The sequence below is a fragment of the Takifugu rubripes genome, chromosome 20, assembly GCF_901000725.2.
Source record: "Takifugu rubripes chromosome 20, fTakRub1.2, whole genome shotgun sequence".
Classification (NCBI taxonomy): Eukaryota; Metazoa; Chordata; class Actinopteri; order Tetraodontiformes; family Tetraodontidae; genus Takifugu; species Takifugu rubripes.
In genome coordinates this window covers 12,766,093-12,789,212 of record NC_042304.1, presented here as the reverse complement: position 1 = coordinate 12,789,212, position 23,120 = coordinate 12,766,093, and the positions used below count along the sequence as shown (strand labels likewise).

At 46.2% G+C, this 23,120-nt stretch overlaps 2 protein-coding genes and 1 long non-coding RNA gene across 6 annotated transcripts; 2 read left to right on the top strand and 1 right to left on the bottom strand.

The window, feature by feature from the left end:
* The first annotated feature begins 1,012 nt into the window (after positions 1–1,012).
* LOC115247143 (uncharacterized) lies at positions 1,013–16,809 on the top strand. 2 transcript variants are annotated; one of them, XR_003886190.1, is made up of 4 exons: positions 1,013–1,146; positions 2,357–2,436; positions 15,655–15,761; positions 16,560–16,809. It is a non-coding gene; the product is annotated as an uncharacterized lncRNA (long non-coding RNA). The 2 variants fall into 2 exon arrangements; XR_003886191.1 differs by lacking the exons at positions 15,655–15,761; positions 16,560–16,809 and adding an exon at positions 5,396–6,142.
* arrdc2 (arrestin domain containing 2) lies at positions 9,545–17,833 on the bottom strand. Of its 3 annotated transcripts, XM_011615046.2 has the most exons (8): positions 17,665–17,833; positions 16,803–17,057; positions 12,112–12,329; positions 11,916–12,018; positions 11,576–11,832; positions 11,324–11,486; positions 11,055–11,215; positions 9,545–10,884 (listed from the first exon to the last, which is right to left on the bottom strand). In XM_011615046.2, exons 1-8 carry the CDS (start codon positions 17,816–17,818, stop codon positions 10,831–10,833), a joined length of 1,365 nt encoding a protein of 454 aa, XP_011613348.2. In that variant the 5' UTR covers positions 17,819–17,833; the 3' UTR covers positions 9,545–10,830. The 3 variants fall into 3 exon arrangements, with proteins under 3 accessions (XP_011613348.2, XP_003974384.1, XP_011613349.1); XM_003974335.3 differs by lacking the exons at positions 16,803–17,057; positions 17,665–17,833 and adding an exon at positions 13,418–14,206; XM_011615047.2 differs by lacking the exons at positions 16,803–17,057; positions 17,665–17,833 and adding an exon at positions 13,341–14,205.
* Positions 17,834–20,778: 2,945 nt separating this feature from the next.
* On the top strand, positions 20,779–22,501 carry uba52 (ubiquitin A-52 residue ribosomal protein fusion product 1). The gene is made up of 5 exons (XM_011615048.2): positions 20,779–20,857; positions 21,254–21,365; positions 21,620–21,706; positions 22,026–22,128; positions 22,351–22,501. The coding sequence occupies exons 2-5, from the start codon at positions 21,263–21,265 to the stop codon at positions 22,442–22,444; spliced, it is 387 nt and encodes a 128-aa protein (XP_011613350.1). The 5' UTR covers positions 20,779–20,857; positions 21,254–21,262; the 3' UTR covers positions 22,445–22,501.
* The last annotated feature ends 619 nt before the right edge of the window (positions 22,502–23,120 follow it).

Here is a 23,120-nt window from a genome sequence, read left to right as displayed (position 1 = left end):
GCCAAGGGCCAGGCCCCGGAGCATGCACAGCTCCGGAACTCTGCTCTTGTGAGTTTGTCTAGCTGCCGGGAGTTTTAAACTTGTGGTTTGTCGTTTAAAGGGCCTTGTGGCATCACTGCAGAGCAGGGAAATTCTCGCTCCGTCCCGATTGGCTGACGGGCGACTCGTGTTTTTGTTAGATGCACTTAACAACAGGACAGCCAATGAGAGGAGAGCAGGGGGCGGGGCCTGATGTTCCCAGCTGTCTTACACACACGCACACACACAGGTTTTTAGTTTCACTTCCCCTTTGTAGAGGGTTGTTATTCAAAGTCCATGTCTGAACACGTTCCTCTTGTAAATCAGGTGACTTTTTTTTATTGCCTGTTATTATAACGCAATTAGATAACAGACGCGACCTACAGACCATAATTTCATCCCTGATATCATTTCTGCAGTGATATCAGCGGGTAATGACGTGAGTTATTTTTAATCAGACTTATAGGCCGTTTCCTTGTTTTTCCTCTTTTATGTTTATCAAAGCGAATCATGCCACTGTTGCGCTGTCTCGGGTCAAAGGTCAGGGAGGTGAGAGGTGGGCTTTGCTCCTGCCTGAGGCTGACGACAGGTGTCCTCACAGCGCGTTGTCTTGCTTTTGCTGAGCTCTGGAGTCCGAGAACCTCCAGACAGACACTAACACTAACACACAGATCTGTCAAAACAAGCAGAAATGAACAGAGAAGTACACACACAACCTCCAGCCATGACAGCTGGTCCTGGTGTGTGTGTGTGTGTGTGTGTGTGTGTGTGTGTCTCTTTGAACAGCCTACCTGGATGGTTTGTTTGCTGGCTGTGCTCACTGATAATCCTCCTCCAGATCTCTGGCACATGCTGTCCTCTCTGCGTTCATCCGTGGTTCTTTTGGTTTTCCTGTTCGATTTACTTTCTTTTCTCTCTCTTTTTTTTTCTCTTTGTCTGCCATTTCAGATCAGATATGGCCCCACAATACGCCCTGTGTGTCACAGGCATTCCAGGCCTTTATTGGTTTCAGGTAGAGGGAAAGCTTATCTGCGGCGCTCCGGGTCCACAGATGGCACCACTTATGCTGCTTTCAACGTGACATCACGGCTGATCGGAGCAAAAAGCGGCGCAAAACAAAACAAAGAGGTGCAATAACAGTATTTCTGCACAGCTTCAGATGCAGAGCCATGGAGCCTCGTTCATCAACTGTGATTTCAAAAGGCACTTTCTCATTAGCTTTGTCACGCACGCTACTGTTGGCCAAACATATTCCCATCCTGCTTGTTTTCCCCTCGCAGGCTTCCCTGTGGGGAGCTGGGATCTGTTTTTCTATACTAGCTCAGCGCGGTTGTGAGACGTGCTGCAAGAGGGCAAAAGCAGCACCGCAAACAAGAAAGCAGCTAGCGATCAGCTCTGCAGGCTAATGTTAGCATTAAAAGTGTGATTTCACAGCAGGGGTTCCACAGATGTGGTGACTGTCTCCAGCTGGGACTCTCCCAGGCCCAGACTGGTTTCCAATGAAGAGCGTTGAGCAACAACTCCACCAACATGTTATCTCTTTTTTGAAATCATGTTTTGATAGATGAGATGGAACATGATTCAAATTTAGGTTAAGTTGTTATGCATGTAAATATGTATCCAGTGATGTATCCATACTGGTTTAACTGGAGCAGCAGGTTTTTGCACAAGGCTTGTTACCAGACAGAAGTTTTCCCTTCGTCCCTTTTTCTTTATGTGGCATCAAAAATAATTCTTTGTTGGTGTCAAGCATGAATGTTTGTCTTCAGAAGGTGATTTGATCAAACGTTGTAGCTGCTATTGTTGCAGCTCGCCGGGACTTTTTCACGTGGCACATTTCCTATATTTGTCACCAGTGAGTCACGGACTGGGGAAAACAGGTCCACTCACCTCTGTGACCTCAGCTCAGGAGACATCAGGTGTTAGTTGGAATGGGGCTCTACTTTTTGAAGCTGTGTGGGTTTTTTTTTTAAATTTTATTGTGGCATTAGGGGACCAAACGGAGAGAATTCAGCTTCCTCCAGTGGATCTGCGTCAGCTGCAGAGGTTGTTTCCCAGTGGAGTGTGTTTATGTGACCTGGAGAGGGATTAAATCATCAGACTGACCTCCTCTGCTGTCCAGCTGGGTTTATGATTGCAGGGGCAGCGAGGAGGGGGAGGTGCAAGGGGGGGGGGGGGGGGGGGGGGGGGGGGGGGGGGTGGCTTCCCATGGGGCTCTCCGAGGATGGATGTCAGGGGGCTAAGGCTCCTCTCTTTCTCTTTTTTTCAGGCTGTGAGGGAGCTCACAGAAACACACACATATATTTATTATGATTTACACTTTGTTTTTCTGAAACAGATGTTCTGCCATCTTTACCTCCTCTGGATCATCTGGGAGAACAGCCCAGGGCAGGACGGGAGACGCTGGACCAACATCAGGTAGGCTTAATGTTAGCATTTCCCTCAGGAATCCTCTTTCTATCACCTGTTATCGTGTCTGTAGGACTGTGTTGGGTATGTTTCAGTGCATGTGGAGGCCTAGCATGCAGCCTTTAGCTCACCTCCAGCTGGAACTGTGCCATAATAATGGTGTGAGCATCCTGTTCCAAGCAATTATGATATAAAAGGTTCAGAGGCGTGTTTATAACTATGTAACTATTAGTCACGGGGCGTTAGCATGGAGCCCAACACCTAGCATCAAGCGAGACGTGACAGAGATCATGCAACAGGGGCCCACTGTATCAAAGGAGCTGCATCAGACATGAGAACAGCCTCTTCGGTCCTGTATTTGGACCCGATGGGGCGATGGATCCATCGGTCACAGACGAGGTCGGACATTTGTCTTATTTCAGCGTGAGTCTTTAATTTTGCTGGAAGCTGAGGCTGACGGGGCCACGGTTGCTTTCATCAGGAAACAAACCTGGGATCTGCTGGCCTGATTTTGAGATCAGCTGATTCGACGGGGCTGTCTGCTGTCTGCCTGAGCTAAATCTACTGAGGCGAGGTGTCAGAAGGGCAGAGATGTCAGCTTTGAAGGGTGTGTTTTCGTCTGGCTGACTGATAGCTGCTCAACCAGTTTGAAAAGGGAGAAAAATAAAAACAGCCATCAGAGGCGGCCTCCCACCCGTCTACTCCTTCCCCCAACCCGGCTATCCATCGCGTGTTTTTCAGAAAGATGACTCTCCACTCGCTAACACCTGGGCTTTAAAAGCAGGCGCTCGGCCAGGAGCAGAAGAAAAACAAACCCAACAGGTTTCGGCTTTCCTACAGATGAAAAACAAACGGCCGGGCGGCGCGGAGAGGCGCAGATACGAGCGCTGCCTTCCGACACCGGGCCAGCAGGACTTCCTCTGAAGTAGCACTTTGCTGGGGAAGATGGAGGCTGTCCTCCGCCCCCCCCCCCAATCATCAGCAGACAAGCTACAGCTCCACAAAGTCGCGTCCACTCTCCAAAAATCCGAGCTCGGCTCCGAACACGAGACAACGCAGCAGTCAGTCAACAACAGGCAGCATTTACAGGCTGTTTTCTCACTCCCGACCTCTCACATAACAAAGTTTGGTCAGATCTTAGCGTCGGACAAGCTGGGTCGAGGCTGTTTTTAATAAAAACAAGTGCTGGCCTTTGTAAACCCCCGACTCTCCCGGGGAACCAGTGGAACAGAACAACACTCCTCCAGCCCGACTAGGATCAGCAGTAAAGAGAGACAGGGGAGATCTCTCCTGAGAAGGAGGTGGGGCAGGAGTAGGGGCCATTCAGGTGTACAATTACCCCGGTGTTTAGGCACATTCGGCCCCTGTGTGGTGGCAGTTATGGCAGTTAGCCGTAACTGGTGTGTACTGTCCCTTTAAGAGTGCTCATTTGAAAAGAAAAAGTCACATTAGGAGCACATATGAGAAGTGGCATCCATATAGGTGGGAGAATCCCAGTTGCCGTGGGGACACCACTGTTGCCTTTCATTGTTTTTTGATCGTTTTTAATGTTCTCCATCTTTTAAAGATGAATCCTTCCATCATTCTGGTGACAAATGCTTTTATTTGACCAGGATTTGGCTCTTCCTCTTTGATATCAGCACAGTAACCTTATTGCGTAAGTGGACTTTGCCAGGGCTTTAATCTGACATGTCCTGCAGCTCAGTCCAGATGTTAAAACAAACCCCGGGCTCTTCCCTGACATTGTTTCATTAAAAAAAAAAAACCCAGCCCGGAGTAACGGAGTGGGCCGCTGCTGTCGCACGAGTGTTTCCGGCAGAAAACACAAGATCAAAATTGATCCCAGATGATTCCACACACGAAGCTCTCGACTGAGTGATCCTTCCTGGTCCGAGAGGCTGGAAAACGCCCCGGACTGGTGACCAGTTCACCACAGAACGCAGGCACCACAGGGGGAAGTTTTCCAGCTATGGATGATGCTTGTTTGTATTTTTAGGCCGATGGTCAAAGTGAAACTGAAAGTATTTGGAGGTCTTGATAGTGAGTTAAAAATCCAGGCTGAGACTTAGATAAGGAATTCTGCTTAAACTGAAAGTACTGAAGACTTTCAAATAAACAGCTGGTTTACTAAGAAGCCTGTTACGTAATTTATTATCTTCTATGAATTAAGTTCTAAGCTAAAAACTTGAAGTCTCAATAATTTAGCCTCAGAATACGTCACTGCCTGTGGATCCCCCTGAGCTCCCAGAAATGCTCTAAAGTTAGCAGCATCTTAAAATGCATAAACTATCCTGCGGGTCATGTGAAAAAGGAATGAATGTGGGAAAAACGTTTGCAGAACAGCAACAGAAACAGACCGTGGAGATCAAACCGAGACACGACTCTGCCCTGGTGTTAATGAGGTAAAAGGGAACATGAATTTGTTTGTGTATTTAGATTAAAAGGCTCATTTTCCCCCACTTTTTCCCTTACAAACCTCCAGCCTTCATCTCCGCCTCCGTCTCCAGACCTTATTGACAGTGACCACAGCTCTGTTGACGTCAGATCCACAGCACTTCCTCCCAGAGGACACTCAGCTTGAGCTGTGAGAACCTGACTTTATTAAAAACACGCTGAGACGTGGTCGCGCTGAACACTCTCGGGTTCACATCATCAGGTGTGTTGCGACACCAACTGAGTCCGAGAAACGTCACAAGACCCCGAAATGACCCCCGTGGGACGCCGTAATGAAGTGACATCTGACGGACACGATGAATTTTGCCATTTTTAATAAGGTCACATGCTGTACTCGGGTTAATGGAGTCAGCCTTGCTCATAGACTACCGGGCTAAGATAGCACTTAGCTAGCATCATGCTAACAGCGTCTCGCCTCTCAGAGGAAAGCAAAACATCCGGCAGTCAGAAAACAGGACTGGGATTCATTGTCTGCATCACATGAACGTACAAATGTTTCTACTTTCTTCGGCAGGGTGATGACCCATAAAAAGGAAAAACGGCATGAACAATCTGGAATCAGAGTCTGTTGTCACAGCCAAACCCAAACATTAACGACAAGATTAGCTCCGGACAGCTGCACACAAAGGCGTTATGACTCAAAGCCAGCCAGAAGGTACAAGACTGCTGCGTTTGCCCTTTGACCTTTTGCTTTTGTCAGCCCTTCTTTACATACGGCGGCAGCACAATAACTGCAGTGTGCGTACGACAAAAAGCAAAACAAAACCCGATTGGGCCTTTCTTGACCATTCCGTTTTCTTGTTGTTATTCTCTCCAGCTGCTCTTGCTCACGTCAGACAACCGGCCCAGTGCTCAGGACGCGTCCCCTCCCCTCATAGTTCAAATCATTGGAAAAAAGACTCTCTTATTCTTTACATTCGACTCCAACCAGCACGCTAACGTGAGCAGGTCCTTGGAGTGTCAGTAAAAATCGCTTTGATGCCACATGAAAGCAGCAAACACAGCTTCCTCTGCTCATTTGCATGAATTATAAAATAATCTAACTAATAATCTGACTCAGACAGTCCACGTTGTGCTGCCTGAGTCGGGGTCACCACAGGGGTGTAAAACTAAAAATGCGGTTGACGTCTGATTTAATTCTGTTCTTTACCACAATCTGGCATATTTAACATCTGCCGCGACCCGAATTTCTTCTTTTTTACATCGGACTGTTCTGCCTTTCTAGGACAGGATGTTCTCTTGGCCCCCAAAAGCAAGACGATTGTGCAATACATTCAAGTCAAAACTCATCGCCCCCCCCCCCCCCCCCACACACACACACACACCCCGCCCACCACCCTCGCCGCCCACCACCCTCGCCGCCACCATTGTTTTTGTGCTGTGCAGCTCTGAAGAGGGAGCGCTGTGTGCTAATCTCTCACTCTTTCCAAGAAAAATACATTCCTGAACGCTCCTTTCATGTTTGTCACATTACGGAGGAGAACGTTTTTCCCCCGGAACTGGCAGGCGGCCAGCCCTCCCAACCAAACGGCCCCAGACACGTGCACGCCGCACAGGTCGGGGAACAGCCTGCACAGTTTACACAGTTTACTCCTACATTGCAACATGTGGACAGTCCACTTTGTCTTTTCTTTGCAGGTAGGGTTAGGGTTCGGGTCACATGACCTGAGTGCAGCTGAATGACGACATGAGAACAAGCTAACGGCGTGCACCTAACGTGGCACCGCTGTTTGGAATGCTGGGAATACCACGTCTCCGGCAGGACTCCTGTCGCCCCCTTCATCCTTATGTTGTCCCTAAAGCCCTCTGCGGTCATGATTTTCTCCTCTGATTTTGGCTCTGGGATCAGACAAACGGGAGCTTGATTTATTCGTCCCAACACGCTGTCCGGGCTGTGTGTGGACCTTCTATTGTGGCGAGGATGATTCACAGACAAAGAACGCCACAGAGCCCCGAAACAAACAAACAGCTTGTGTGAAACCCCGAGATGGAAGAGCGGGAGGAGGAGAAACGTCCACGGGCGCAGCTACAACCCCCCCCCGTCACACATGGGCGTCACATGGCCGAATGTTGGGTTGATGTCGGCTTCTGGGGGTTAAGTCATGACCTCGCCCCCACTATGGATCCGCGATCGGCCCATACGGGGAGGAGAGCTTCAGACATGGCTGAGGATGGAAGTCTTACTGCCTGCTGTATTCCCACATGCTCCCTGTTGCCGTGTGAAAAGAGCCTTTATTTTGGTTTGTTTCCAGCCTCTGGATGATAAACAAAGGTCAAGCTGGGCCTCGTTATCTGAAGTAATCAGCCAAAAACATCACAACAGCGCACGTTTGAGCGCGTCAGGCGACGTTCGCTGTTGTGTTCCCGTCTTAAGGGGACGGCTCCACTCACGTCTATACGCGTAACTCGTTTCCCCGCAGAAACGTGCGTGCTTGTGCACGTGCATGAGGGGACTTTTGACTGCCCTGTTGCTCGCTGCCTATTAGTCATGGATTTGAAGAACCGTTTCTGCTTGTTTTGTGCTTTTTTTCGGGCGGTTTGCTCATCGCTGAGCTCACGTCGAGTCACACTGTGGATTCAACCTGATGACTCAGCGTAATCCCGACCAAACGAAAGCAGGGTTACGGCCAGACCTGCGGCGGTGACAACTCCCTACAGAAAGACCTCAGCTGACCTTTAACCTGCGCTCATCTGTGGATACCAGAGCGCCAAGATGGACGATCAGCTCTCAGGTGTTTTCATGCGATGATGGAGGGGCTGGAGCCAGACGTGATCATTACGGTGTATATTGGTGTGTGTCTGGGCTGATAATGACCCCGGTGATTGCCAGTCTGCACCTTCTGCTCTCACCTTCTTGAGATCCTGGAAACGAAAGCAAATAGCATCATTTAAAACCTGTTCGCAAGTCCCTGGGTTTGAAACTTCCTCAATTAACAACTTGCCGACTCAGCATTTTCCTTTTTACTAAAGCCCTTCATGTGATCATCTTTGCTTAGTCAATAGTTTCATGAGGGGGTCATTAGAAAGCAAACTCATTCACTCAAGTGTAAATCAGGCACAGTGACAGCTCTCTTCATGATCCACCAACTGCCTGATTAAGAGATAAATGACACGTATTTGAGAGCTTCACGTCATCTGAAGAGGGCTTTTTTTTTGTCACGGCCTTTGCTTGTGAGGTTCTAATCCGAGATGGTAGAAGACAGTGGAAACGGGCCTGGAAAGTTTCGCTGAGAAAGCAGCTAAGCTATTTCTTATGTAGGTCATGTGTTGGTGCCTGCAGACCCGTTGAACATGTCTGAACTGAAACAAGCTAAACTGTTGCTCTGTAGGTCATGTTAAGACTTCAGTACCAGCCAACTCTTTGGGCTGAAGGCTCCTCGTTACAGATTTGCACAACCACATTAGGACAATGACCCTCCTCCATCATTTGTCCCTGAAGCAGTTTTACCACCGAATTTACCAGCCAGTGGAAACACAGCAAACCGACGGTATGACCAGTTCTGAGAGGAGAAGAAGGCTGAGAGGTGAAGAGGTGAGTTATCTGAGCGTGACTCAGGGAGTGTGCTGAAATATATTAGCAGAATGTGCTGAGTGTTGCAGGATCGAGGACTGATGAAACGGCCTGTACGCCGCTGTAATCACGTCTCCTCTCACATGACCAGCGCGGATGACGCCTGAGCCTCAACGCTGCCTGAATATTCCGGTTTCTGCCGAGCGCTCGAAGGTGGTGAAATCTGATTTGAATGATTTTACAGGGTCAGCTTTGTTGTGCATTTGCTAATCATATTGTGTCAGTACTGCTGACAGACCAGTTCATCGGGACAAACTCTCACATCTGCCTGATAACACACGTTCCTCTAATCCTTGCAACGCTAGAAGCTTCCTCAGGAGTTTCAGAGCCAGGCTGCGCTCTGACATCACGTTTCTGTCCTTAAGGCAAAGTGTTGAAGTCTGATAGGTTGGATCAGATCTGGTTGGATCAGATCTGGATGGATCAGATCTGGATGCTTGTTGCTCGGTTTAGACGCCTGCCACGCTGGAATCAGAGAGCACAGCATGCCTGCACATTACAGCTGATCTAACAGTTTTCGCTCACCTAATCCAGCCCAACGTATCAGGATTCATATCCTCGCTTTGTTTTATTAGAAACAATCCTCAACCTGCTTTAAGAAGCCAATCAACGGGGAAAAGGCCGGGCTTGTTTTCACCATATTCCACGAGGACAAGCTTTGATATTGAACCATGACATCTCTGAATGAGCCCTTTTTCTTCCTCAAATCTCCACTGTCCCGTTTTGATAGTTGAGCAGACGCCAGATCGACGCCTCTGCCCGACCTTCAGCCGCCCGCCTTTGTCTGCACACAGAATTCCTTTGGCTGCTTGTTTGTTACAAGTTTAGATGCGACGCCGGATCCTGTTTACGCAGCGATGAACTTTTGCACATTTGTACAAAAACCTCGCCGTGACATTTTTTCATCTGCATCTAAAAATACCTCCAAGTGATTGCGCAAGTGTGCGAGGCTGGAGCCGTCACACACCGCCATTAGGCGTGATTTAGCTTTGACTCATCCCCTCGAACGTGCCGTCCCGTTTTGCTGGGCAATATGCTGAACAGATGCTGGCGCCGTCTCCACGAGCCTCAAGGAAACGCTGAACACCACCGTCTCTTTAAAATTGATTTTAATTTTTTGTTTTTAAATGATTACAAAACTTTGGATCACAACTGCATTTATATAAAAATACATTCATTCATTTCAGTGCGTTCCACCAAGGTCACACAGCTGACCCTGTTAACTTTAATAACCCTAAAAACTTGAGGAGGATCCTCGAGTCATGATTTTTTTTTTTTGGAATGTTTTTTTTCTTTGTCCATAAACGTCAGTGGCTTCTCCAGCTTTGGGCTCCATGTAAACGCTGAGCAGCGTATTAAGGTTGGGTTAAGCTTTAAAACGCTCCCCACAGCACCAGGACGTCTGGCTCCCATCAAAAGCTTCGGGCCACATGTCCCCATGTCCTCCTCCTCCTTTTTCTTTTGTTTAGCAGAGCTAATCTGCGAGCCATGTGCCACCTTATACACAAACGGCTCATCCTGTTTAATCTGTTACAACCCTAAACCACAGACCTTTCAGTGCCTTAAGATTTGCTTTGATAAAACTTGACCTTCATCCACAAACATCTCGTTTTAAAGTCCTAAACGCTCTTTCAGTATTAAGCTCTACTCGTCCATACGAGAGGACGGCTCCCTGAACCTCTCGTCTTATCTTCGACGGCAGATTTAAGGCATATGCGATTTTTATCCCCACTTTTATACATTTTTAAACTTGCATGCATAAAATACATCTGCATATCTAACTCGCCTGCTCCACCCCAACACCTTCAGATACAGTATGTGCTTGAGTAACAGTAGAAATCATCACAGGTACACTATGCATAGTTATGTTGTTAAAGGTTACTGTGCTGACAATACATGGAGAGTTTAAAAAAAAGACAAGAGTATAAAAATAGCACTTTTTCGCCACTCAAAGATGACAGTGGGCTTTTTAAGAGCACAATTCTCCAAGACCTTAGGCACAACTCCAACCTTTCGACCTGACGAAGCCGTCCGTCCCCTCATCAATGTGGACTAACTCCTTGAAACTCAAAGTCTTACTAACTATGAGGGAATCCTTCACTGGCTTGCGTCACCAGGAACTGAAGATCAGCTGGGCAGGAACTGATAGGGAAAAGTTGCTTTCCATGTGACAGGACAGGAAATTATCCACTGTGTGGGCTGAAAACTAACTGGTTTCCACCGGTATCCAGTTCCTGGGAGTGCCACCTCCTCCTGAGGTCCAGTCCCCGCTCCGGGACACCCGATGGGACCAGACACAGAGAGGTTCTCCGGGAGAAGACAATTCTCTTGATTTGCTTCATCAATTTAATCTGCGTGACGCCGTCGGGACTCACAGTTCAACACGTCATGCAGCGAGGTCTCATGTTGATGGGTTGAGGATTGGGGTCAATCTGTGGACGGGAGATAGAAATAAACATCAACTCATCTAATCATCTCATCCAGTCAGCCTTCCATCACAGCTCAACACGCACCTCACTAGATAGTCTCTAACCGCGACGTGGTTCATAATCTAATAAATCTAAACACTGACCAATGCATCCGTCAACTCCTGGAGACTCACCTCACAGTACACAGGTGGAGGTCGGAAGCGAAACTCTTGGACAAACGCCATGAGGGGACGCTCCAGGATCCCACTCAGGTCTTCGGCGGGCTGCGGAGACGCCGCGTTGTTCCGCTGCTCGGCTTCCTCCTCCGTCACCACAGAGCTGTAATCTGGGGGGGCTGCGGGGCAAGAGGGTGGGATTAGTCTCGGTGCTGCTATTTGGAGGCTGAGAGATCCGACATGAATTCCCTCTATTTTCGGTTATTCTGGAATGGTTTGCTACTTACGCTCGGGTTGCTCTGGGATGGCCATGCGCAGCCACTCCAGGTTTAGGCTGTACTGGCTGCTGACGCTGGAGGTCCTGCTGCCGAAGGGGTGGAGGGGAATAGTGCCGATGACTAACGGGAGTTCCAGATACAGCTTGGACGTCCCTGGAACGTCTACGCAAACCTGTTGGAAGTAAAATAGGAGGAATATTTTGTGAGTTCGGTGAAGGTTCAAGCTCACGAAGAGCAGGGGGGGAACTGCACGCTGCCCACCTTGAGCATGTACTCCACTTTGATGATGCGACAGTGCAGGACGGAGGGACCCACTGGAGGGATCTTGATGGCGCGGCCGTGCCACGTCTCCCGGCACTCGGCGCCCACCACGTCACCGGACAACGTGCTCACCACGGCGCGCTTCTGCTTCATGGTGCCGCGAGCGATGAAGGTCTGCGTCTGGATGATGTAGGCTTTGGGCACCACGGTGCGGGAGGTGGAGTTGTCAAACTCCGCAAACACGGGTATGACCTCGCCTGCGGAGGGGGAAAACGTATGTTGGAAATGGCAGAGGGTGACGTCTGCTTTAAAGAGGAGCAGCATCAGGAAGTGGGCTCACCTGGGGTGTAGCCTTTGCGGTCGATCTTCGCTGTCACGGACACCTGCCCGAAGTTTCTGTACCACGCCCGTGCCATCTTGTCCTTTGTTCCAGCCTGTGGCGCCTGGCGAGGGAAAAACAAGATGACCTTTAACGCTCATAAAACCATTAAATCTGTCATGACATAATCACAAAACGCGAGCGTTCACTCGCTCACCAGTAAGGCTGGTGTGTTGATGTCGATGGGCTCGATGACCGTAAACTCCTTCTTGATCTTCTTGACGGTGGCCCGCGGCCTGTGTAGCTTCACTTTGACCCAGTAACGGATGCTGCCGTGTTTCCCCTCAAAGGAGGTGACCAGCGTCTCCTCTGGGAGCTGGAAGCTGAATGGAAATTCGTGTCTACCCTCTGGGAGGACCGTCACCTCGCCGTTATCTGCAACAGAGAAGACAAATATATTGAATTGACGGTGTTGTTCACGGTTCTATATAACAGCGCCGCTTTGTCAACTGTAGGTTTAAGCTCTTAAAAACAGTCGTTCTTAAAACGACCGCTTCGGTATCTCTGAATCTTGTGGCTCTTTTCAGCTCCAGCTGCGCTGATGTAAAAAATCTGTCGTTCACTGCAATCCAATGGTTCCGGAGCATGCTCAGAGGGGCGGTTCCTGTTCCATTGTGCTGACTGTGAACATGTTTTCCTCGAGCTCTGCTGCACAGCGTGTCTCAAACGCTGTTTTCTTCTCTGCTTCTGCTGCACACGTCCAGGAACACATGTTTGCGTTTAACACACTTTATTTTTTCTATTCATTTGACACCCTGAAACCTTATCGCAGCTTAATATAATCTGTACCAAACCCTTGGAAAGGGTTTAAAGTCAGTGCTCGGATGTTCTTGCAAAACACTAAAACAGCCAGCTACTACTTTTTGGACCAGACTGCAAACTTGTAGACATCACCCTGGTCGGGCTGCATTTCCTGTCTGCACTTGAAAGCAAAAACAACTGGGTGCCCAATGAATGGAGACAGAACCTTGAGTCTCTCCCACACGGCTGAAGAGGAAAAACAACCCAAGAGGACTGTCTTCTAATTGGGAAAAGGCTGGTGTTCTTTCCACAAATATTTTCGCAATGAGGAAACGTGTCACAGCACTTTTTTTTGACGTGAAAAGCAGCAATGAATGTAGAAGAACGTCCAAATGAAAGGACCTTCTCCTTACTGCATCTAAAGCCCAGTCCTCCCTTCATAACCAGATAATTACTAACTAATTCGTGCATGTTTAGAGTTAATATCAAACGATGAAGACTTTTCTCAAAAAACGAGCCAGTGAAATGAACTCGCATAAGCTCCAGATCGTGACACTACTCCTGGTTTGCAAACAACCACCCAAGTATCCGGAGACTTATAAGCCTCTTTGCTGTTTCATTCACTTCAGTTGCTCAATGACTTGCCGCTGGTTTTGTTGTTTTTGATCCCCTTCAAGTCTACCGGAGTCTCCCCCATCAGCGTGCCTGCAGAGCGGACTGACCTGCCTGAAGCAGCACCTCCCTCCGGTTCAGGTACTCCACTTCGTCGCTGTAGTTCTGGGTGTATGCGGTGCTGGAGCCGGCAGACCGGGATTCCGTCCAATGGACTTTAGCAAACCCTTCGGCGTGGAGCTTCAGGGAATTCAACCGAATATCACCGAAAAGGTCTAGAATCACCCGGCCCGAAACAACATCCCCGCTGCTGAACACCGGAGGACAGTCGACCTCCGGGGAGTCAAAGACGATGTCTAACTTTTTTAACTTGTCGAAGATCATGGTCGTCTGTGGAGTGGTTTTAAAGGTGCGAGGTATCTTCTTGTGGAAGACTGGGGTTATTTTTCAGTTTCCTGGTGTCTGAGCTCACTTGTTGACTCGCTGTGCAGGACCTTCGACGGGCTGCCCTATTTGGAGGCTGAGAAAGTGGGCGTGGCTTATGTATTTATTATGTAAGGCGTCGTTCGAGGGCTGTGGTGCCTTCAGGTGCTCCGGTTTTTGAAAATGAGGCAGACTACAGTAGAGGCCAAATAAAGAAATAAAGGAAAATAAAGGGAAAATGCTAACACTGAGCTCTTAATCAATCCAATCTGGTAAACAACTCTACAAGTTTTTCGGGGGGAAAATCGAATCGACATCTCAACAACCTACATTTCCGACTGTACTTGAAGGCATGGTCATAAACATGCGGACTGGGTGTGGAAAGCGCAGTGAGGAAAACAGGGCCCTGCGATGATTGATGGTTACAGGTTCTAGGAAGAAAACAGGCTCGCTCCACATGCCCGTCTGGCAGAAATCCGCCCTGCGAAGGAACATAGTTTCGCCCTGAACTTAAGATGTTTACGCCACTTCTGCAATGTTGTGTGAACAGGCCGCTGTACAACTAGAAAACACACAGCTATGCAACAAAGCGTCCAACTTGTGACACCAAATCCCCTTATAAAAAACGAGCCATTCTGACATAAACAAATTGTTTTTTTTAAAAGAACACAACAGCACACCAGAATCCTGTGCACCGTGTGCATCGTCGAGGACACCAATGCAGCCTAACAATGCTATTTAACGCGGTAAATTATGTTCCCCGATGAGCAAACACAAAGTCTGAGCAGAACAGAATATTGTTTTCAAATCTGAAGCAACCAACGAACAGAACAAACAGTACGTCATTTCTGAGCCGCGTTCCTATCTCTTGTTCTTTTCAAATGCCTTGAGACAAAAATCAAGTAGGTTCTGACAAAAACAAAGTTGTTTACTCTTTTGTTCAGTGGGGCCGCCTGTTGGCCCATTAGCGCCCTCCACTGGCGCGTTGAGGGAACTGCACAGCCCCAGAACTGCAGTCGTGCATATTTAAATTTCAGTACGAGATTCACAAATCACCTCCTTTTACGACAACGTTACCCCTTATGGATTGGGTCCGATTGCAGAAAACCTGCACTTTATTTAGTTTTTCTTAATTTTCTGTTTGTAATCAATAGGTTTGCACTGCGGAAGCTCTGCCCCGCAGGGAAACAAAGCAGACAGCGCCACCTCTCGTTGAACAGAAGCAGTCGGTTCTGATAATACAACAGCGCTGGTGACTAAAGCAACCATATTAAATTCAGCGCTGTTTACACCCCCCCACCCCCACCACCACCCCCACCTCTGGGAGAAAGAGGTACTGACTCCCCCGGAAGAATGATAAGAGAGAAGTTGCAAATAATAAAATAACGGCCTGCTTATACGTGCACGAAGGCGATTCTGAGAGGAGAGTCACGTGTTGTTTTCCTGGTTGCCATGGCCACGCCGACTGCATTTTTTAAACACCAGCCACCCCTTCCTCCTTTTCCGTCCCTTGTCGCTTTCGAGTCCAGCTTTTCCTCCAGCTCCAGTCTGCAGAACATCTGCGTGCTGACACATTTATGAACCACAGAACCTGCAGATTAGCTGGTTTTGTTCGAGAAAAAGTTCCATTGGTTTACAGTATGTGCATGAAAATGAAATGAGGACAAAAACGGTGGGAAACGCATTTTAATTACTTTTAATCGACGAAGTCTAGCACAGCTTCCCCGATAAGTCTAGTTTATGGTACTGAGACATTAGAGGGATCATCGTGATCTATATATACGTGATCTGACGTTTTCCTTTCCATGTTCCTTTAAGAGCTGTAATATGGACTCTTCCACGTGGCAACTGGTGCACATGAATCTAATTACCTTTTCTTTTTTTTTAAACGATTATGATCTCGATTTTTTTCTTCTTTTATCAGGAGGAACATCTAATTCGTTAACAGAAGGTTTGGCAAGAAACTCCTTTGGATGGGTGATGTCTGATCCATGTGAATAAAAACAACCCCCTTTCGCATCTCATCATTGGGTATTTAATTTTTGTTATTAATGAAATGACCAATTAAGTAATCTGTTAGTCTAGAATCTGACAAACGTTACACAAATAATAGGAATAGGACACACAGCAAGTCATTAAGAAAATAATTAGTAATGATTAGTTCACAAAAAAACAGAATTTGTAGTTGCTGGTGTTGATACTTTAATGCTGAAAAGCTACAACACATTTTAAGAAGAGGACCAGCATAAAAACAGATGAACATAATAAAAATAAGTAAAGGCAACAAAGGTTTTGCTTCGACCGCTACATGTTAAAGTCTGGTCATTTGTAAAAAATCTGAGAAAGGCAATAAGATAACAGCACTTTGCAGTAGTACAGGATCACGGTCCGTGTGTGGGGGAGCTTTTAGATGGTCACATCTGTAATTTATACTGACATATTAGCCACATATTACACAAAGCCAGCCAGGTGCACACTTAACCACAGCTGTTGCAGCAGCAAATGACCTGGAAATAACAGTATGTTGGGCATCAAGCGGCGTCTAAAGGGTCTTCTGATCCTGGCTATTTATATTTGGAGCAACCCAAACTAAATAAACAGTTTTAGATAGAGTGAATTTCATGAAACATTAACTCCAGTGCACCGTTTATACATTAAGCTAGAGGGTCTGAACTGTTGTCTGATTAAGCTGGCAGCTGCCACAGTGGGCCAACACAGGGCTGTTTGCTGAGACCCTGAGCCCATTGATTTGTGTTTACTTTGAGGATAATTATTATGTTACTGGTGTTGACTACTCCCCATTGTTTCTGTGCAACCCGTCAAATCCAGGACGCAAATTCAGCAGCACGGAGCGACTACAAGACACAAAAGCCACCAAATGGGCAGCCGTGGTTCGCATTTGTCATCCCGGGGAAAGTCCGTTTATCCACCGACAGCACGTGATTATAAGAGCTAAGCTACAGAAATGAAAGATTTCACAGGTAGACAACAAAAGAAAACACAAAACTACAGCATTTCTGCAGAAGCCAAGCCATATTAAAACAGAGCAAAACAGACATATGCCACACTGACCTCGTACAAGATGCTGTCCCTTCCTGAAGTACGTGATCTTGGAGGTGTAGTCGTTGTAGACAGAATTCATCCCTCGGTCCTCCAGCCAGTGAACCATTGCCACCCCTCTTCCCTGCACCTTCATGGAATTCACTCTGGTATCCTTCCGCAGCTCCAGCACCACAACGCCGGACACCACCTCCCCTCCCATAAAAGCTGCTTCTGTGGGACCATCCAGCTCCACCGTGAAAGACTTTATGCAGTTCAGCTTCATCCCTTAAGAGACAAAACAGTAAAACCATAACCCAAAATGCGTTGACAGGCCTGGAAGGTGGGAACTGTTTACAGACATGGTCTAGTCCTGTTTTTTAGGTGCTCAAGTGACCAGAGGGCATAAATGAGTGCAGCACTGTGGACACCAGGGTAGTAAACAATAGCACATTATGCATGCAAATTAAGTTATTTACCTTCTAAATAAATGTTATTCAGTTTGCACCTAACGTGTACATTTGTAATTGAGTACACTGTTTTAAAAGCTGGTGATTTAGATTATGGGCCACCATTGAGGAGTATCCTTTGGCTGGTGAGCAGGGTTTTCAAAATAAAGCCAAGATTCTGAATCCCACTCACATTACTCATTATTAGTGTCATTTAAGTGGATCATTCCAAACTGTTCATATTAAAACGTTTTCAGTCATAATCAATAAATAACAACAAAAGCAGTAACAGTAGTAATGAGCGCAATGTTCACGGCTGTGGTGAGAAATTACAGCGTTTTTACGATATACTGATATGAGTTTATATCACACGTTACGTCTCAATAATTGATTTATTTCTATGTTGGAATTGTTGTAAACTCAGAGTCCAAATGGGTCAAACTCACCGACGGGGAGGGAACGGAGCGTCAGGTCGGAGCCGTAACTCTGGAGACGGGAGCCGAGGCGCGTTTGGACGCTGTTTAACGGACGCTCGACCTTTATAAACGGCGGTTGCGCGTGACGCCCCAAACACGCGTCAACGCTCTTATTCTCTACCATGACGTAGGACGCGCGCGAGTCGGCCCCGCCCACGTGTTTACGTGCTAGAGGTTAATTTCCTTTCGGCGCCCTTTCAACTTAAAGGTTTCCTCACCGAAATGGAGACCGAGTTCAAAATATGAATTATGTTTTGTTTGGCTTTTGATAAAAATGGCTCAAGAGTTCTCGTGTAGATGAGAGGCTGGATTTGGAAAATATAAAGATTCAATCGTTACACAAAATGTTCCTGTTGATTATAGGCTTTTATTTTTGACGTAAACAGGGCGGATATATGTAGCGCTTTCATATACGCCACGTTTGAATAAAATAAAAACTACTGTAATAACTAAGAGAGGTAATGTCAAATATTTTGCGTGTATTTTGCCCCAAATATAAACCTAAAAACAATTAATGCAAAATTAGATGCACTTTACCAAAGACTTTCACCAATTTTGTATTTAATGTATTGAATCAGGTACATTCGTTATTGATTAACTTAGTTTCTATATGTTTTTTGTTTTCTATCATTTGACTCCATGACATGATTTTTTTCAAACATTGATTGAGACCTCGATCTGTGTTGTCAGATTTAAAATACAGTATTTGAGAAATTTAAAATCAAATACTCACAAGTTTGTTTTTCATTCTGTCAGAATCACATAACTGTACAGTCCTTCCAAGACTGCTGAATGTTGTACCACGATTACAAAAGTCACATTTTTCACAATGCTTACTCATAATTGCAGCCCGTCCTCTACATTTTAAGCAATGTTTCATAGATTAGTGACCTGTTTTTAGTAACTCTTAGCCAAATGATCACTTGACGCCTGATCCCAAACACGCTCTTGCAGCCACAGCCTTTGGACCTGCACATGAGCTGGGGTCAGTTAAAATTTGTGCCAGTACCAGCACTGCTTCTTTTTTTTTCACTTACCTGGTCACTGAACTTGATATTTGATTGATTCCCTTCTGCAGCCAGATTCTTTTTTATCAGAATGGCCTAGATCTCACGGTCACGGCTTTGTTTTTGGTACAATATTTTTGCCTGGTTTTTGGTAAATCATGCTTGAAGGAGGGGATATTTCTTCAAAACAGATGCTAACCTTTTTCTTTAGCGCTTGACGTTGATATTGTAAACACAGGTAAAGTAGGACAGTTGCATATGAGGCTGCTTTGTTTTCCAATAGAACCATGGTTATAAAAATAATACAGTTCTTTTAGTTGGTCACCTCTGTGCAGTTTAGACTCTAAACTTTAGAGGAATTATAGATTCATAAATCTATAAAGATTTGCATGTGAACTAAATTGGACAGTGGCACAGTGTTGTTTGCTGAAAGTTAAAGGTTATGAGACGTAGTCAAAATTTAACTTTGGGTTCACTGAGTGTGTTAAATATGGGGCTTTTTTAACTATAAAAGTTTGACTGACTAAAGTTAGAACTATGACCATGCGTCAGCTACTGTACAAACGCTGACCTTCTCCTTTTCTTACAGACAATAAAATTGCAGAAACAGGATTAGCAACGTGTCATCTGTTGTGTTGTCTTCTTACAATGAAGATAAGAGAGCTCTTATTGTGTTTAAAACCCATCACGTGTCAAAATCACAACAAAGACAGGTCTGCCATAACTTTAAGGATGAGCTCAGGTGTGACTGTAGGACCGGCCGTCCTTATTTTGTGTGTGAAATAATCACATGCACGGCTGTTGAAGTCATCGCTGGTCACAGGATTACCGTATACACTGTGTAGGTGCCCAGGTCGACCACAACAACAATCCCAGTCAGAGCCTGGTGAAAAGGTCATTCCCGCTGTTAGCTGAGCAGCACGGTGACTCCAGCTTGTAGTGTGACTTCCTTTAAAATGTTACAAATATAAACACACTCATACAGCTCCACCTGCTTTTTTATGAAAGAGGAATGTTTGACAACTGTCTAATGTTGTCACGGGACCTAAACCTTGTTGAACGTTAGAAGGTATTTTGGGTTAGTGAATCATAACCTCTGACAAAGTACAAGCACAGCTTCAACTGCTGCTGTTGCCTAATTGTTGGTGCTGCATAGTTTTGCTGTTTGAAATGGTTGACACGTCAACATCTGGCCAGCAGGTGTTCCCCCCTTTTGTGCTATATTAAGAGATTGAGCCACATTGGAAATGATGGTAGATGTTTGCATAAAAAACTGAACTTTACTGTCACTGTAATGATGAGGCCAAAGGCCCTGCTAATGACAACAGCAGTGATGAGCAGTGAAATGAGGGTGATTGACGATGATTTTGAACCCAGGAGAGAGAGTTTTTATCAACAATACTTTAATTAATGAGCTTAATATTTGCAAGCTGATGAATACATTCTACCACAGTGTATTACTTGACAACTGAGACATGCTTTAATTGTCTTTTCAAAACAATACGACACTAGCTTTACAATATAAGAACCCTTCATTCCAGACTGGGGAAAATAAAGCCCAAAAAAGAGTGTAAATAACTAAACAAAAACTATTTGCTCTCTTTCATGGCCTTTAGATTTTGTCTCCAACGTCCTTATTTGGGCCTTGTTGCCACATTAAAAACCACAGATTTATCACTTCTTGTTCAGGAATAACATGTTTACATTTTCCCTTTTATTACACTTTGTCTCTGACTTTTTAACCGTTTTCTTGCCTTGGAGAAACAGGGCGGCTGGAGCAGGAGCCGTCGATAGGTCAGAGCTGGTAGGGGCGCTCCTGCGTGGTGCAGAATCTGAGGGGGCTGATTGACTACTTCCATTTCACTTATGAGACCTTTTTCACAGCAGAAGTTGTGTGACAAGCGGAATCACTTTTGAAAGGTAAACTTGTGGATTCTCTGTATGGTATCGCTCTGCTGCCTTCCTCAGGTGTTCTCAGGACACCATTTATTTGAGCTTCTGGCTCGTAACAGTGCTGAAGATGACTCTCCAATAAGAAAGTTAGGAAATAACACAACCATTCTTTCATACTTTTATTCCAAAGAGTCAGCGGAAGTTACGTATGTGAGCGGCAGCCTCTTCCGCTCTCTTTTCGTTGAGGCTCAGCTAGCGGCCGGGTGAGTACACGTTTTCGTCGGTATATATTAGTTAGAATTCAGTCACTTTTCATGATTCAAAATTGATTACATCGAAAAGGTTGTTGGTGTGAATAAAATAAAAGGACTAGAGTGTTATTTGCCCTCTCTAGCGTAGAATACAGTGTGATTTGAGACGAACTTACAAGCTAATCGTACGCATGTGGCAAGGCCCCGCGAGGCGACTCAATGCTAACACTAGCTTTGGTTAGCTGCTATTAGAAGTTTTAATGTTCATTTTCCGGTGTGGAAACGCAGCAGTATTTGCCAGTTATCCCTGAATGGATTATATCTAGAGCCCGATGTGGTGATTTCTCTCCCGGGGATAGTTAACGACTGACTGAGGCTAAACCTGAGCGAATGTCGTGTCTTTCACAGCCTGCAAACATGCAGATCTTCGTGAAGACGTTGACGGGAAAGACCATCACCCTCGAGGTGGAGCCCAGCGACACGATCGAAAATGTCAAGGCAAAGATCCAGGATAAGGAAGGTGAGCCGGACCCTCACGTTTAACCAACACGGCCGGAGAGGAGGCGGTTGTCTAACGAGCCAGGAGGGCGCACTTGTCATTAAAATGGCTTCAGTCGTTTTAGATTTCTTTTAAATGATAGTGTCTGAAATGTTCCCATAACAGTCCACGTTGGTGTCATCTAGAAATCGGTGGGGCGTCTCACTGAGGAGTTTATCTCCAGGCATTGGAACTGGAATGGTTGGGCAGCTTTGTAATGAAGTTGTGTTTTTCAGGCATTCCCCCCGATCAGCAGCGTCTGATCTTCGCTGGGAAGCAGCTGGAGGATGGACGCACCCTGTCTGACTACAACATCCAGAAAGGTGAGGACAAACTAGGGAAAAGCTCCCATGCTGGAACTGCAGTAAGGAAGTTGGGCCAGACTTCGTTATTGTTTGGTAGTTTAGCAGGAATGTTAACAGCATAATTGGAATTAAAAGGCCTACAAGTCCTCTTCCCAGTAAATCTGTTTTCAATTAAAGGATTTATTGAATTTATATTACTTTATCAGGCTCAAAAGATGGAAACAATAAGCAAGATATAAGTTGCAACATCCTCTTAAGCGTCCGCTTGTTAAATTAATGCACGTGTGAAGATTTTTGTGCTGTTTCTGAACGGATCTTGATGTAACTGCATCCTCAGAGTCCACTCTGCACCTGGTGCTGCGTCTGCGTGGTGGCATCATTGAGCCCTCTCTCAGAATGTTGGCCCAGAAGTACAACTGCGACAAGATGATCTGCCGCAAGTAAGCGTCCCATCAGTACCATCCGAATACCGCGGTCATGTCCAGCTTTAGAGTTAATACTTGGATTACACGCGAGTACTCTTGAGTATATTTTGAGTGAACTGAGCTGAAATATTCGTTCTTTGATCAAAGGACTCCAGAAATATTTTTTCCGTACCAAGAAATGTTTATTTAGCCGTGTTTTCCTGTTAGCTGACTGATGCTAATCCGCTAATCTTGCAGGTGTTATGCCCGTCTGCACCCTCGTGCCGTTAACTGCCGCAAGAAGAAATGTGGACACACCAACAACCTTCGCCCCAAGAAGAAGCTGAAGTAGACATTTTGTTTGGATCGGCTTTCATTGTCAGTTGTTCAAATAAATATAAGAAAACAATGATGTTGTCGTCTTTAATCACTGGATTAGTTTGTCCATATGAGGTGGAAGTTGTTTAGAAAACTGGTACAAGATAAAGTCCAGTAAACCGGCGCTGATTGAAACTTATTGGGCTCTCTGGACTGGTTTCCATCTTCAGACGTGCACACAGCGCACGTCCTTTGTGTGGCGGGTATCAACGGGACTGCAGAACCAACAGAAACCGCAGGTCCAAAGAGCCCATCAGCCATTCAAGTGACTCCACGGCCCCTCTTGGTCAACCAGTGAGTTGACCTTTTGCAAACGGTAACGTGGTTTAAGTTCAAGCGCTGGCTGTTCCATCAGCCCACAGAATACAACAGAACCCACCTATGTGAGTGCTGAAGTTGGTGGGGTCCGGTGGCCTTCAGTTACAGCGCAGTAATCTGAGTCTGGTGGACACGAACGCAGTATTTGAGGAATTCCTCGACTCCAGGACTGCTTCGCTGGCGGATTTCTACATTTTGCTGTGCCGATTTTTTTTTTTTATCGGGGGAAGAAGAATTCGGTCTTCAAAGATTCCAGAGTCTGACAGTTGGGAGGCAATTAGAATTCGACTCCTCAGCAGGAGGTGGAGGAGGAGCCGATTTCATTCATGAGC